The following is a 16716-nucleotide window of genomic DNA, read 5'->3' as shown; positions in this document are numbered from 1 at the left end:
CCACATAAACAAAAGGGAATGGCTTTGGGAAAGGGAGAGTGCATGGAGTCAGGGTGGGCTAAGCTATACCCAATACATATTTTATTTATTTATTTATTTTTTTGAGATGGAGTTTCGCTGTTGTTGCCCAGGCTGGAGTGTAATGGCATGATCTCGCTGCAACCTCTGCCTCCTGGGTCAAGTGATTCTACTGCCTCAGCCTCTCAAGTAGCTGGGATTACAGGTGCCCATCACCATGCCTGGCTAGTTTTTTGTGTTTTTTTAGTAGAGACGGGGTTTCACCATGTTGGTCAGGCTGATCTTGAACTCCTGACTTCAGGCGATCCCCCTGTCTTGGCCTCCCAAAGTGCTGGGATTACAGGTGTGAGCCACGGTGCCCGGCCCCAGCCCATATTTTAAATATAAACAGTATATGATGCCCTTCGTTGCCTTTTCTGGTCCTCATGTAGTTCTGTGAATGTATAAAGTTCACTCCCTTGATTTTGGAAGGCCCAGTTTTGTAACACTTGCCCTACCTTATGTCTCCTGAAGGATGGGAATGATTTTAAGGAGCCCTACCAAGAGATGAAGTTTTTCATACCTCAGCTAATCATGATCAAACTTGAAGTCAGTGAACCCATTATTGTCTTCAATCCATCTTTTGATGGCTGCTGGGAATTAATACGTGACTCTTTCCTGGAAATTATTAAGAACTCTAACGGGATCCCCAAGGTATAGTAGTCACTTAATCATTCATTTGCATGATTTATTCACTTAGTGAATAAAATGTATTGAAAGAGGTTGTACAAGTCAGGTGGCTGTGATATTCATTTAAGGGAGCTTCACTTTGGAGATATATCCTGAATATACCCCCTTGACCCCAGACAGATGATTTGGACCATAAAGAAATATTCACGCAGCCCAGAATTGTGCTTCTAACAAGGCCATGAAGAGCTGCTTTGTAGGAGAATCGCTTGAACCCAGGAGGCAGAGGTTTCAGTGAGCCGAGATGGCACCACTGCACTCCAGCCTGGGTGACAGTGAGACTCCGTCTCCAAAAAAGAAAAAAGAAAAAAAAAAAAAGACTTACTTTGTGAGAGAGTATAGTGTCCTCCATGATGTCAATTTCAATCAATCAGATAGGTCCCAAGCCATATCTCTGGGTTAATAATCCATCATGAATCAACTGCCATTAACTTGCCAAGAATTTTTTTAAATTTCCATTTGAAGTTTCACTTGTCTGTGTGCTTGTTTGTTGGTTGGTTTGTTATGTTTTAGCCACTGTAGGCTTCTAGAGAGAATAACCATTCCCTTCCCGGCCCAAGCCCTTTCCAGTTTGCTTTCCAGGGTAGCGTTACTAATTAAATTCCAGACACTTATTAACGAACTTTTATTACTAGACAGGATCATGCACATGGATGTAACTCCTTTTAGCTCCATCTTTTCCTAACTCCCTCTGATTGGTTGGTATGGCCAAAGAGCCATTGTCCAGTTCCATATAGGGAAGGGATCTGTGGGGTCTTGCTGACTCCCTCACCCTTCCACCTTCTCAGTCTCTCCATACCTTATGTATGCTTCACATGGGCCTCGCTCATGTGAAACGAATGCCCAGGAGTTCAAGGTTGCAGTGCAAGGAGGCCCAAGCACTCTTCTCTTTGCAATCCGGTACTTACAGGGTTCTAAGTGCTCCATTAAAACTGGGTGTGTGGGAGGGGAAGAAACAGTGGGAAGCTCTCCTACAACAAGTATCCCTAGGAAGGAAGTGGAAGAGAAGGCCCTGTAATTTGGATGACTATGTATGGGGACAGCTGAAATACATACCACTTAAGCTCTCCTTCACTGCTGCTGCTGCTGATCGGCAATGTGTGAAAGCAGCTGAGCCAGGAGAGCCCAGCACGCATGCGGCTGCCACTGCAATGGCAGGTACCAGGGCCGGTACTACATTTAATGAATTACAATGCCAAGAAGACACAGTTTGTACCAGGTTTGAAAACAGGCCTGGCCGGGCGTGGTGGCTCACGCCTGTAATCCCAGCACTTTGGGAGGCCGAGGCGGGTGGATCACGAGGTCAGGAGACCGAGACCATCCTGGCTAACATGGTGAAACCCCGTCTCTACTAAAGATACAAAAAATTAGCCGGGCGTGGTGGCGGGTGCCTGTGGTCCCAGCTACTCGGGAGGCTGAGGCAGGAGAATGGCATGAACCCGGGAGGCGGAGCTTGCAGTGAGCCGAGATTGAGCTACTGCACTTCAGCCTAGGCGACACAGTGAGACTCCGTCTCAAAAAAAAAAAAAAAAACAAAAAACAAAACAAAACAAAAAAAAACAAGGCCTATGTGAATACCAATGACTTTACCAGACAATAAGGGAAAAATAACGCAGACTCTGAGTTCCCCATCTAGCGACACCCACAGCCCTAGCTTCCTCATTAAGCCCCTCAGGCTGTTTTATCTCTGAACTGGTTAGTGAAGACTTAAAAACATAGTCCTGCAGGTTGACTAAGAAAAATCTTTAAGAATAGCAACAGGTGGGCATTACCTTCACCCACTACAAGATCTGCCATATATATGGTTAAAAAAGAATTTTAAAAGTTAGTAAAGGTCAAGTGTGGTGGCTCACACCTATAATTTTAGTGCTTTGGGAGGTCGAGAAGCAGGAAGATTGCTGAAGTCCAGGAGTTCAATATCAGCCTGGGCAATATAGCAAGACCTCATCTCTACAAAATTAAATTAGCTGGGTGTGGTGGCACAGTCCCAGCTACTCAGGAGGCTGAGGCAGGAGGATCGCTTGAGCCCAGAAGTTCAAGGTTGCAGTGAGCTATGATTGCACCATTGCACTCCAGCCTGGGCAACAGAGTGAGACTCTGTCAAAAAAAAGAAAAAAAAAGTTGGTAGGGAAAAGCTAACAAGAGACTTTTGAAAATAGAGTAAATAGCATTATTCAAGACAAGAAAGAAAGCAGGAAAGCATATTTGTGAGAAAGACTTATTAAAGGGGCTGGGCACAGTGGCTCACACCCATAATCCCAGCACTTTGGGAGGCCGAGATGGGTGGATCACCTGAGGTCAGGGGTTCAATACCAGCCTGGCCAACATGGTGAAACCCTGTCTCTACTAAAAATACAAAAAATTAGCCGGGCGTGGTGGCGGGTGGCTGTAGTCCCAGCTACTCGGGAGGCTGAGGCAGGAGAATCACTTGAACCCAGGAGGTGGAGGTTACAGTGAGCCTAGATTGTGCCATTGCACTCCAGCCTGGGCAACAAGAGTGAAACTCCATCTCAAAAAAAAAAAAAAAAAGAATTTTTTTTTTTTCTGCTTGAGCCTGGGAGGCAACCTCTCCCTCCCAGGCTCAAGCCATCCTCCCATCTCAGCCTCCCAAGTAGCTGGGATAACAAGTGTGCACCACCATGCCCGGCTTATTTTTGTGTTTTGTAGAGACAGGGTTCCGCCATGTTGCCCAGGCTGGTCTTGAACTCGTGAGCTCAAGCGATCCGCCTGCCTTGGCCTCCCAAAGTGTGGGGATTGTAGGTGTGAGCCACCACACCTGGCCGACTGCAATTGTTTTTGACTCCATTTCACAGACTGCTCTACAGGGCATGAGAGAATCAACCACACTGAAAGAGCAGCAAGAGGTATTTCATTCTCTTAAGTTTGAAGACTTCTTCCCATGAGACGATCCATTATCCTGCCCACTTGTGATCTGTTACATGGCCTGGGGGAACCAATTGTGCTGCCCTAAGCCATTTCATTCACACATTGACCAGTGCCAGTCCCTGCATCTCATTGCCTTTGGCAGCTGTCTGTAGTATGGCTGCAGCAAAGAAGTTGCTCCTCCACTGGTTTCAAAACCTTTGGATTGGCCAAAGAAGACAAAGATCATTTGCACTTGATTTTCCCCCTTTCTAAATTGATGAGTTTCCATCAAAGGTATATAACCCATGTAACTCACTGAAGCACTCTGAAGACCTTTTCTGAGACCAGCCACTAAAAGCTTTCTTAGCAGAGAGGACAGTGGAAGACAATTGGTCCCAGGCAGGAACTTTGCAGCCTGCATGAGTCATGCAAGTGAGAACATTCTCAGAGACACACACGTGCCATGAGGGAGTTAGAGTGACTAGACGTGGAGACTCACGCCTGCAATCTCAACACTTTTGGAGACTGAGCCAAGGGTCAGGATTCATATACAATTACAGGTCCACCTCCATTTTCTGAAAGTTTGAAGCCAGACCACCAGTTCAAGACCAACCTGGGCAACATAGAGAGAGCCCCTGTCTGTACAAAAATAAAAATAGGAAAATTAGGCATGGTCGCAGGCACCTGTAGCTCCAGCTACTCAGGAGGCTGAGGTAGGAAGACTGCTTGAGCTGCAGAGTCACATAGCATAGAAGCTATGATGGTGCCACCGCACTCCAGCCTGGGTGACAGAGTGAGACCATCTCTTTAAAAAGATAAATAAAAAGAAGTTAAAGAGTATGAATTCTCTCAGAAGATACTTTCAGTGCCTCATGATCATAAAGCCATAGTTTTTTGTTTTCCCTGGGCTTAGAGGAGAATCTAGTACATCTCTTCTTTTTTACAGATGAGAAAATGGGGATTCAGAGAAGTAGTTTAGGCCAGATGTGGTGCCTTATGCCTGTAATCCCAGCACTTTGTGAGGCAGGTGGATTGCTTGAGGTTTGAGACAAGCCTGGCCAACATGGTGAAGCCCTGTCTCTACTAAAAATACAAAAATTAGCTGGGTATGGTGATGCACGCCTGTAATCTCAGCTACTCGGGAGGCTGAGGCAGGAGAATCGCTTGAGCCTAGGAGGCAGATGTAGCAATGAGCCCAGATCGCGCCACTGCACACCAGCCTGGGCCATAGAGTGAGACTCTGTCTCAAAAAAAAAAAAAAAAAACCCACGAGAGAAGTAGTTTACCTAAGGTTGCATTGTCCATCAGTAGTAGATTCAGAATTAGAATCCATGTCTCCAGAATTTTCATTAGAGAGGAAAGGAGGGGAGCACTACGATAGTATTCATTGACTCACACAGTATTTTTTGAGCACTTACTAAGTGCCAAGCTTTTGCTAGGCCCTGGGGATATAACAGTGAAGAAGTCAAATATGATCCAGGCCTTCATGGAATTTGTATTCCGTGACACACCTAGAACATTTCATTACACATTCACCTAATTGCAATTGTGATGAGTGCTAAGCAGGAAAAGTTCAGAAGGTGAGCCTGAAACAGGGAAACCAACATCCACTGGAGGGTGGTGGGGCAGGGAGCGGGACAAGGGGGACTCTCAAAGGACAAGACACTTGAAAGGTCAGGGATTTGAAAGATGAGTAATCCAGGCAAGAAGAAAAGGAGAGAGAACAGAGGTAGAGGAAACAGCAGGGTGATTCCAGCACTAAGACGAAATAGAGTAAAAATGCAGCTGGCATCCCTGGAAATGAGTGCATTAGAGGAGGCTTTGCATTTGGGTACCATCTCCCTTCTTAAGTCTTGCAACATGCAAAAGTGGTGTTTACTCTTCAGGTGGAATCTGTCCTGTTCCCAGAACTGAAAGGATATAATCTGATCCTTGGAACTGTTAACGCAGAAGAAAAACTTGTTTCTGATTTTTTGAGTCAAACTTTCAACGTATTTCGGAAAAATCAAGTTGGCCCCCGCAAGTAAGTTGAGTTATAAATTTATTCGCTACGTAGCTTTTTGGCATTGATTTGGTGTTCTTAACTCTCATCCAATAAGCTATTCCTGTTCCCAAACACCTGAACACATACATAGTAAGAATAGCCAATACTTACATGGGTATTACTATTTATTCCCACTTTACAAATGAGGAAACTCTAACTGTCCCCAGTGTTACACAGCAAATAGTTAGGAGAGCCAGGATTCAAATTCAATTACAGATCCACCTCCATTATCTGATAGTTGTGAAGCCAGATGGGTTTTGGCACTTCAAAATTTCTGGGTTATATAAAAGTAACATAATGCATATATCATATATTATCCTGCAGTTTCTGTGAGGTCTGGGGCAACATGTTGATATTTCTGCAGGGAAACCTATAAGTATTCACATAATAGCCTCATATCCGTTTAGGCCAACTTTTGCTACCAAGTGACTTTTGAGGCAACTGTCTGTTTTCAGAACTTTCTGGATTTTGGGATTGAGAATCAGTTATCTGAACCCACAGGCCCTGTCCTTTAATCATCACACTGTAAAACATCTCACAGTTGCACAGGTGAGCAGTCACTATGTATAGTCCTTTCTCACGCTGCTAATGAAGACATGCTTGAGACTGAGTAATTTACAAAAGAGGCTTAATTGACTCACAATTCTGCAGGTGTAGGGTGGCCTCAGGAAACTTACAATCGTGGCAGAAGGGGAAACAAACACGTCCTTCTTCTCGTGGCAGCAGGAAGGGGAAGTGCTGAGCAAAAGGGGGAGGGAAAAGCCTCTTATAAATCATCAGATCGCGTGAGAACTCACTATCATGAGAACAGCCTTAGGGTAACTGCTCTCATGATTAAATTACCTCCCACCAAGTCCTTCCCACAACATGTGGGGATCATGGGAACTACAATTCAAGATGAAATTTGGGTGGGGACACAGCCAAACCATATCACACTAGTTTAGGGTGATCCTGTAAGTAGCTTCCAAAGTGAGACACTTTACGAGTGAAAAGTGTTGTTAACAATTACCATGGGACAACAGGTGTAAACCTGGACTGTCCCAGGCAAACCAAGAGATAGGGTCACGCTAACCCAGAGTTTTTGGACTGCAGCTCTATTGACATTTTTGACTGGAAAATTCTATTGTGGGGGCTGTCCTGTGTGTGGTGGGCTGTTTAGCAGCATCCTTGTAGGAATTATGCATGCTGGCAGGAATCCCCTGGTTGTGACAGCCAAGAATGTCTTCAGGCGTGGCCAAAAGTCCCCACCAGTTGAGAACAACTGCTAACCTAGTCAAAATATCGTGGCCTCATATTTGGAAGCCCTGCCCTCGTGAATTTGATTTGGGAGATTCTGTTTGAAACCTCTGTTTTCCCTGTTCATGGAATCTTAGACACACAGCTATTTTATTTTATTTTATTTTATTTTATTTTATTTTATTATTTTTTGAGATGGCGTCTCACTCTGTCACCCAGGCTGGAGTATAGTAGTGTGATCTCAGCTCACTGCAACCTCCACCTCCTGGGTTCAGGCAATTCTCCTGCCTCAGCCTCCCAAGTAGTTGGGACTACAGGCATGTGCCACCACGCCCAGACAATTTTTATATTTTTAGTAGACACAAGGTTTCACCATGTTGGCCAGGCTGGTTTCAAACTCCTGACCTTAGGTGATCCACTCACCTCGGCCTCCCAAAGTGCTGGGATTACAGGTGTGAGCCACCTCGCCTGGCACGTTTTGTCTTTCTTTTTTTTTTTTTTTTAATTATACTTTAAGTTCTAGGGTACATGTGCACAACGTGCAGGTTCGTTACATATGTATACATGTGCCATGTTGGTGTGCTGCACCCATTAACTCATCATTTACATTAGGTATATCTCCTAATGCTATCCCTCCCTGCTCCCCCCACCCCACGACAGGCCCCGGTGTGTGACGTTCCCTTTCCTATGTCCAAGTGTTCTCATTGTTCAATTCCCACCTATGAGTGAGAACATGTGGTGTTCGGTTTTTTGTCCCCGCGATAGTTTGCTGAGAATGATGGTTTCCAGCTTCATCCATGTCCCTACAAAGGACATGAACTCATCCTTTTTTATGGCTGCATAGTATCCCATGGTGTATATGTGCCACATTTTCTTAATCCAGTCTGTCATTGATGGACATTTGGGTTGGTTCCAAGTCTTTGCTATTGTGAATAGTGCCACAATAAACATACGTGTGCATGTGTCTTTATAGCAGCATGATTTATATGATTTATATATACTCAGTAATGGGATGGCTGGTTCAAATAGTATTTCTAGTTCTGGATCCTTGAGGAATCACCACACTGTCTTCCACAAGGGTTGAACCAGTTTACGTCCCACCAACAGTGTAAAAGTGTTCCTATTTCTCCACATCCTCTCCAGCACCTGTTGTTTCCTGACTTTTTAGTGATCGCCATTCTAACTGGTATGAGATGGTATCTCATTGTGCTTTTGATTTGCATTCTCTGATGGCCAGTGATGATGAGCATTTTTTCATGTGTCTGTTGGCTGCATAAATGTCTTCTTTTGAGAAGTGTCTGTTCATATACTTCGCCTACTTTTTGATGGGGTTGTTTGTCTTTCTGGATTGACAGTTCCATGGATTTCTCATTGCATCTCAGTTTCAGAGTCTCTAAAGTGTTGGTCAACTCTCGGAAGCATGCCACTGAGTCCTACAAAGTTAATTCTGCTTACTCACTATCATCTTTATTTTAATTCAAACTTATTTTAAACCAGACCATCCCAAACACATCCTCCAATTTTGGGGAAACCTGTCCAGCCATTTTTGTGTCATTTGATTACAGGCAGAGAAAATTTTGATTTTATTTAATAGATTTTAGGTTAATTCATCCCAGATTTTCATCTTAAGATTTAGGCATAGAATTTTGGAGCTTGAAGAAGGGATAGGAATCGCAGACGTCCCCTTTGTCTGTGGTTTTGCTTTCTACAATTACAGGTACCCGAGGTCAACTAAGGCTGGAAAATATCAAGATATTTCGAGAAAAACAGAGAAAGAGACCACATTCATATTACTTTTATTTTTACATTATATTGTTATATGTTCTATTTTATTTTCAGTTATTGTTAATCTTTTGCTGTGCCTAATTTATAAATTAAACTTTATCATAAATACATATGTGTGTATAGGAAAAAACAGTATATAAAGTGTTCAGTACTATCTGCGGTTTCAGGCATTCACTGGGGTTCTTGGAACATATCCCCAAGGGTAAGGAGGGACTATTATAATATTTGTTGCACATGCACTGTATGTCAGGCACAGCATTAATTCATTTGTGTATACTTTATTACAGTTAAGCATTACAACAATCCTATGAGGTGTTAACGATCATTTCCACTTAAAATTAAAGACACTGGGCCTGGCCTAGTGACACATGCCTGTAATCCTAGCACTTTGGGAGGCCAAGGTGGGTAAATGACTTGAGGCCAGGAATTCGAGAGCAGCCTGGCCAACATGACAAAATTCTGTCTCTACTAAAAATACCAAAATTAGTTGGGTGTGGTGACACATGCCTCTAATCCCAGCTACTCCAGAGGCTGAGGCAGGAGAATCACTTGAAGCTGGGAGGAGGAGATTGCAGTGAGCTGAGATCACACCACTGCACTTCAGCCTGGGCGACAGTGAGAGTCTGTCTCAAAAAACATAATAAAATAAAATTAAAGACATCTGTGATGGTTAATACTGAGTGTCAACTTGATTGGATTGAGGGATACAAAGTATTAATCCTGGGTATGTTTGTGTAGGTGTCGCTAAAAGAGATAATGAGGAAGAAGCAAAAGCGGAAACCCCTGATAAACCTATCAGATCTCACAAGACTTATTCACTATCACAAGAATAACACGGGAAAAACCAGCCCCATGATTCAATTACCTCCCCCTGGGTCCCTCCCACAGCACGTGGGAATTCTGGGAGATACAATTCAAGTTGAGATTTGGTGGAGACACAGCCAAACCATATCATTCTGCCCCTGGCCCCTCCAAATCTCGTAGCCTCACATTTCAAATCCAACTATGCCTTCCCATTAGTCCCCCAAAATTTCAACTCATTTCAGCACCAACCCAAAAGTCCACAGTGCAAAGTCTCATCTGAGACAAGGCAAGTCCCTTCTGCCTATGAGCCTGTAAAATCAAAAGCAAGCTAGTTACTTCCTAGATACAATGGGGGTATAGGTATTGGGTAAATACAGCCATTCCAAATGGGAGAAATTGGCTAAAACAAAGGGGTACAGGGCCCATGCAAGTCCAAAATCCAGTGGGGCAGTCAAACTTTAAAGCTCCAAAATGATCTCCTTTGACTCCAGGTCTCACATCCAGGTTACACTGATGCAAGAGGTGGGTTCCCATGGTCTTGGGCAGCATGGGAATGTGTGGTTGGTTTTAAATGTGAGGACATGCGATTTGGAGGGGCCAGGGACAGAATGATATGGTTTGGCTGTGTCCCCACCAAATCTCAATTTGAATTGTATCTCCTAGAATTCCCACGTGTTGTAGGAAAGATGCAGGGGAGGTCATTGAACCATGGGGGCCGTTTTGTCCCGTGCTATTCTCATGATAGTGAATAAGTCTAACGAGATCTGATGGTTTATCAGGGGTTTCCACTTTTGCTTCTCCCTCATTTTCTTTTGCCACTGCCCTGTAAGAAGTGCCTTTTGCTTCCCGCCATGATTCTGAGGCCTCCCCAGCCGTGTGGAACTGTAAGTCCGACTAAACCTCTTTTTCTTCCCAGTCTCGGGTATATCTTTATCAGCAGTATGAAAATGGACTAATACAACACTGATCCTTGAAATAGTGAACTATCTTGTCTAAGTTTACACTGCTAGGAAGTGGTGAAATTGAAATTCAGATCCAAAATTCTGAGTTCTCTTTTTAATGTAACTTTTTGCCACATTATATTTCTCTTTCCTGGCTTGAGCTAAATTTTTAAAAATGCTACTGTGTCTTCATTTGCCACTTTGACTCATCTGATTTGGTTGACTTGTATTTGTGTGTTTGATTTCACACTCTTCAATATGGAAGATATTTAAATGTCTACAAAAAGTATGATGACTTATTGGATAACATGGCAGAGGAAAACATCGCTGCGTTCCTGAAAGAAAATCACGACATTGATGATTTTGTGACGGTAGGAAATGCCACTTGAAATTTTATACCTTGGCGACCTGTGCTGCAGACAATCCAATGAGCAGTTAGTGTCTCTTTGGTGCATAGATCGTGCTCAGCATTGGACTAGAGTTGGCCAGGGGTTAGGCTGGGGGCAAATGGGAAAGGCTCAAGGGCAAATCAAGCTACTGAATGTGCTCCTTTCTGCAGAAGATCAATGCCATAAAGAAACGGAGAAATGAAATTGCATCCATGCACATCACCGTGCCTTTAGCTATGTTCTGCCTTGACGCTATGGCCCTAAATTATGATCTCTGTGAGCGAGCTCAAAATCTTAAAGACCATCTGATTCAATTCCAAGTGGATGTAAACCGAGACACCAATACCAGGTATCGTAATTCTGTGCAGACAAATAGCAATGGTATTTGGCACCAACTGGAGATGAAAAAGTGACCAGAACTTGCACCGTCCAGCAATGAACAGATTATTTTCTAGTTCAAGTTTTTTCTGCCCCTAAGTAAGGGTAGTGAGGAACTCAGGTTCAGGCTAGGAGGTGAACAGTCAAGAGAAAGCGACATGGGGGTTGGAGTAGGCGGGTGGGGGGCATTTGTCAGCAGTTCGTTTCTGATCCTGAAGCTTTTGTCTTCTTGCAGGCAAATTCAGGAGAATGCAAACTGCTTCCTGGGCTTGTCTGTCTGAGGTCACGGGCCCCTCTCGCTGTCCATCTAGCGCATATTTTGAAACACAAAGTGCTTACAGGCACATTTTCCTTAGAATCGCTCCTAGGCAGGATTCTACTGATAGGTCCGAGAATTCTGTTGTTCGATCTTTTTCTTTTTCGAAAGGAGGTTTCACTCTGTCTGGAGTGCAGTGGCCTGATCATAGCTTATTGTAGCCTCAAACTCCTGGGCTCAAGCAATCCTCTTGCCTCAGCTTCCTGAGTAGCCAAGACTATAGGCATCCACCATTATGGCTGGCTAATTTTTTGTTTTCTGAGACAGGGTCTCGCTGTGTTGTCCAAGCTGGGTTGTAGTGGCTATTCACAGGTACAGTCACAGTGCACTGTAGCCTCAAATTCCTAGATTCAAGCGATCTTCCTGCCTCTATTTGCATATCATTTTTTTTCCTTTTTTTAGAGACATGGTCTTGTTCCGTCCCCCGGAGTGCAGTAGTGGCATGATCATAGCTCACGGCAGCCTCGACCTCCTGGGCTCAAGTGATCCCCCTGCCTCAGCCTCCTAAGTCTCTTGGGACTACAGGTGTGAGCCACCATGTTTGGTTCCATTGTTCAATCTTAAACTCTGTATTATGCCTTTATTTTACTGATAACTACGTGTTAGACAAGATGTTTTTGGTTGTAATGGATAGAAGCTCAAACAGACTAGCTTGGGTTAAAAAGGAAATTTGCGGCTCACATGTTGAAAAGTTTGGGGTTTCTAGCTTCAGGCCCTCAATGCTGCAATTAGGGTGCAATTCCCCTCTCTCTGCTTGGCTTTCCTCCATGTTGGCTCCATTCTCTAACAGGTTCTCTCCAGTTTATGGGCTTCCGCAGCTCTAGGCTTACATCCTCCTGGGTTCCTTTCCAGAGGAGGCGAAAAGTTGCTTTTTCTATCATCCTTGGAAAAGTCCTGGCCCATGTGAGGTTGGCCTGACTTGGGTTGTTTGTACAACACTGAATCAAACACTGGCCAAGAGGATGGCTTAGATCTGGCTGGGTTCCCATCCCTAGGGTGGGTGTCAACCCCACCTAAACCACATGAACTGAAAGGGGTGGGGGTCCCTGAGAAGACATAGGTGTTGTTACAGAAAGAGGTAATGGATGCTTGGCTGAGATGGCAACTGCCTTTTACTGTGTCTCTATTTGAAGGTTAGAAAATCGTTATTCCATGTTATCCTAGCTCTCTTCCTGAAAGCACTTTAAACTATAGACTAAAATGATTTAGTGGCCAGGTGCCATGGCTCACATCTATAGTTCCAACATGAGATTAGGTTTACTTTGGGAGGTGGAGGCAGGAGGATTGTTTGAGCCCAGGAGTTTGAGACCAGCCTGGGCAACATGGGAAGACACCGTCTCTACAAAAATAATTAAGAAATTAGCCAGGCATGGTGGCATGTGCCTCTGGTCCCAGCTACTCAAGAGGCTGAGGCGGGAGGATCACTTGAGCCCCAGAAGTCGAGGCTGCAATGAACCATGTTCACACCACTGCGCTCCAGCCTGTGCATCAGAATGAGACTGTCTCAAAAAAATAAAAAAAAAAGAGAGAGAGAGAGATATGCAAGTTCAGGCAGGAGGATCACTTGAGCTCAGGAGGTCAAGGCTGCAGTGAGTTATGATTGAGCCGCTGCACTCTAGCCTCACAGCAAGACCCTACCTCAAAATAAATAAATATAAAATAAAATGATTTAGTAATAATCACCACTATTAATATTATATTATATACTATACTATTCATATATGTGTAATTTTAGCATTTTATAGTACTTTAAGTTTTACAAAATACATATCAGAAAATCATCAGCAAAAATTAATAATAATACTAGTGGCTGTCTCCCCAGCACATGGTATAGTCTAGGCACCATATAAGTACCCTGAATAAAATAGATCTAATCAGGAACTCACAACAGCCCTAAGAGGTTGTTCATTATTTTCCCCATCGTGTTGATGAAGACACTGAGACTCTGACAGGTTAGGCAGTGGCATATCTGGGAATTAACCCATTTTGACCTCAAAGTCCATGTGCAAGCAGCTTTCTCACTCATTGATGAAGAGGTCAGATTCCTGGTTTTGGAGCCAGAATAGCTGGCCTTGCGTCTTGGATCTTCAGTTTCTCTTTTTCTTTTTCTTTCTTTTTTTTTTTTTTTTTGAGATGGAGTCTTGCTGTGTTGTTCAGGCTGGAGTGCAGTGGCATGATCTTGGCTCACTGCAACCTCCGCCTCCCAGATTCAAGTGATTCACCAGCCTCAGCCTCCCAAGTAGCTGGGATTACAGGTGCATGCCACCACACCCAGCTAATGTTTTGTATTTTTAGTAGAGACAAGGTTTCACCATGTTGGCCAGCCTAGTCTCAAACTCCTGACCTCAGGTGATCCGCCTGCCTTGGCCTCCCAAAGTGCTAAGATTATAGGTGTGAGCCACCGTGCCCAGCCTGGATCTTCAGTTTATTTGCCTATAGGATATGGGTTTGGGACGAGGACAGCAAAAGGTTTTCAGCCTTCACACTACTCGGACACACTTTTTTAAAAATTGAGACAGGGTCTTACTCTGTTGCCCAGACTGGAGTGCAGTGGCGTGATCAAAGCTTACTGCAGCCTCCACCTCCTGGGCTCAAGCCATCCTTCTGCCTCAGCCCCCAAAGTAGCTGGGACTACAGATGCACACCACTACACCTGGCTAATTTTTACATTTTTTGTAGTGATGGAGTTTCGTCACGTTGCCCAGGCTGGTCTCAAACTCCCGGGCTCAAGCAATCCTCCCACGTCAGCTTCCAAAACTGCTGGGATTACAGGCATAAGCCACCACACCCGGCCTACTTCGAGACTTTCTTTGGAAAGTTTGAGCCATGTATTTTTTTCCCTTAAGCAATCATCCATTTGTTCCTGTCAAATCAAAGCAACATGGTGCCTTAGTTGATCAGTGCATTCATCCTTATCCAAATAAATGTATAATGTCCTTAGGTCTTTTTAATATAAATGAAAATAAGAGCCTCATTCTGAACCCAGGAATATCTAAGAATGCAGACACCCCAGGTTGGCAGCTGAACTCCAGGTTGGTGGCTGACTTCTAAAGTTTCTGTCTGCCTTAAAAATAAAAATAACATCAACAGGGCTGGGCACAGTGGCTTACGCCTGTAATCCCAGCACTTTGGGAGGCCGAGGCAGGTGGATCATGAGGTCAGGAGTTCACGACCAGCCTGGTCAAGATGGTGAAATCCCGTCTCTACTAAAAATACAAAAATTAGTCTGGTGTGGTGGGGGGGCGGTGCCTGTAATCCCAGCTACTAGGTGTGTCCGGAATTGGTGGGTTCTTGGTCTCACCGACTTCAAGAATGACGCCGCAGACCCTCGCTGTGAGTGTTACAGTTCTTAAAAGGCAGCGTGTCCCGAATTTGTTCCTTCTGATGTTCGGATGTGTTCGGATATTCTTCCTTCTGGTGGGTTTGTGGTCTCGCTAGCTCAGGAGTGAAGCTGCAGACCTTCGAGGTGAGTGTTACAGCTCATAAACACAGTGTGGACCCAGAGTGAGCAGTAGCAAGATTTACTGCTAAGAGGGAAAGAACATTAGCTTCCACAGCGTGGAAGGGGACCTGAGCGGGTTGCCACTGCTGGCTCGGGCAGCCTGCTTTTATTCTCGTATCTGGCCCCACCCACGTCCTGCTGATTGGTAGAGCCGAGTGGTCTGTTTTGACAGGGCACTGATTGGTGCGTTTACAATCCCAGAGCTAGACATAAAGGTTCTCCACCTCCCCATCAGATCAGTTAGATACAGAGTATGGACACAAAGGTTCTCCAAGGCCCCACCAGAGCAGCTAGATACAGAGTGTCGATTGGTGCACTCACAAACCCTGAGCTAGACACAGGGTGCTGATTGGTGTGTTTACAAACCTTGAGCTAGATACAGAGTGCCAATTGGTGTATTTACAATCCCTGAGCTAGACATAAAGGTTCTCCACGTCTCCACTGGACTCAGGAGCCCAGCTGGCTTCACCCAGTGGATCCCACACCGCACCGGGGCTGCAGGTGGAGCTGCCTGCCAGTCCCGCGCCGTGCGCTCGCACTCCTCAGCCCTTGGGTGGTCGATGGGACTGGGCGCCATGGAGCAGGGGGTGGCACTCGTCAGGGAGGCTCGGGCTGCACAGGAGCCCATGGAGGGGGTGGGAGGCTCAGGCATGGCGGGCTGCAGGTCCCCAGCCCTGCCCCGCGGGAAGGCAGCTAAGGCCCCGTGAGAAATTGAGCGCAGTGCCGGTGGGCCCAGTACACACTCTGCAGCCGCTCTGAGGGTGGGCCCGCTGCTCTGAGGGTGGGCCCGCCAAGCCCACGCCCACCCGGAACTCCAGCTGGCCCGCAAGCGCTGCGCGCAGCCCCGTTTCCTGCTCTCGCCTCTCCCTCCACACCTCCCTGCAAGCGGAGGGAGCCGGCTCTGGCCTTGGCCCACCCAGAAAGGGGCTCCCTCAGTGCAGCGAGGGGTTGAAGGGCTCCTCAAGTGCCCCCACATTGGGAGCCCAGGAAGAGGAGGTGCCAAGAGCGAGCAAGGGCTGTGAGGACTGCCTCCACGCTGTGACCTCTCATAGGGAGGCTGAGGGAGAGAATTGCTTGAACCTGGGAGGCGGAGGTTGAGGTAAGCTGAGATCAGGCCACTGCACTCCAGCCTGGGTGACAGAGCAAGACTCCGTCTCAAAAAAGAAAAAAAAAACCAACATGTCATGATCAAGTAATAATACCAAAACTATGATATCATTGCTAACATTTGTTGAGGGCCACTCTGTGCTAGGAGTGGACGTATTGCAGATAATTTGCTTCTAATTGTAGTTAAGATGCTGAAGACCGTCATTTGCTTTTGCATAAGTTAGAGCATATTCAAATTATCTGTATAACATCATTTTTCAGTCTTATGTTTGAAAAGTGGCCATTTAGACCTGGTTGTCCCAGTAATGGAACATTTTCTATGCCACCAGGGATTATCTGCAGCCCATAAGGATAAATTTACTGGTGTTCTGTTAAAAGCAATGATTAAGTCCAGGCGTGGTGACTCATGCCTGTAATCACAGCACTTCAGGAGGCCAAGGCAGGCAGATCACCTGGGTCAGGAGTTCAAGACCAGCCTGGCCAATATGGCAAAACCCCATCTCTACTAAAAATACAAAAATTAGCCGGGTATGGTGGCAGGCACCTGTAATCCCAGCTACTCGGGAGGCTGAGGCAGGAGAATTGCTTGAGCCCGGGAAGCAGAG

At 45.4% G+C, this 16716-nt stretch overlaps 1 protein-coding gene across 1 annotated transcript in view; it reads left to right on the top strand.

The window, feature by feature from the left end:
• Positions 1 to 16716, top strand: part of DNAH3 (dynein axonemal heavy chain 3) — a 223910-nt gene that overhangs the window by 37543 nt on the left and 169651 nt on the right. The window contains exons 10-14 of the mRNA XM_058440807.1: positions 532 to 711; positions 1788 to 1902; positions 5518 to 5632; positions 10685 to 10790; positions 10979 to 11157. Coding sequence (XP_058296790.1) covers positions 532 to 711; positions 1788 to 1902; positions 5518 to 5632; positions 10685 to 10790; positions 10979 to 11157 — 695 coding nt within the window. The remainder of the gene's footprint in view (positions 1 to 531; positions 712 to 1787; positions 1903 to 5517; positions 5633 to 10684; positions 10791 to 10978; positions 11158 to 16716) is intronic.

Source organism: Hylobates moloch, unplaced genomic scaffold (genome assembly GCF_009828535.3).
Source record: "Hylobates moloch isolate HMO894 unplaced genomic scaffold, HMol_V3 SCAFFOLD_6, whole genome shotgun sequence".
NCBI classification, from domain to species: domain Eukaryota; kingdom Metazoa; phylum Chordata; class Mammalia; order Primates; family Hylobatidae; genus Hylobates; species Hylobates moloch.
Note: the sequence above shows the minus strand (reverse complement) of the source record. Positions and strands in the feature narration are given on the sequence as shown.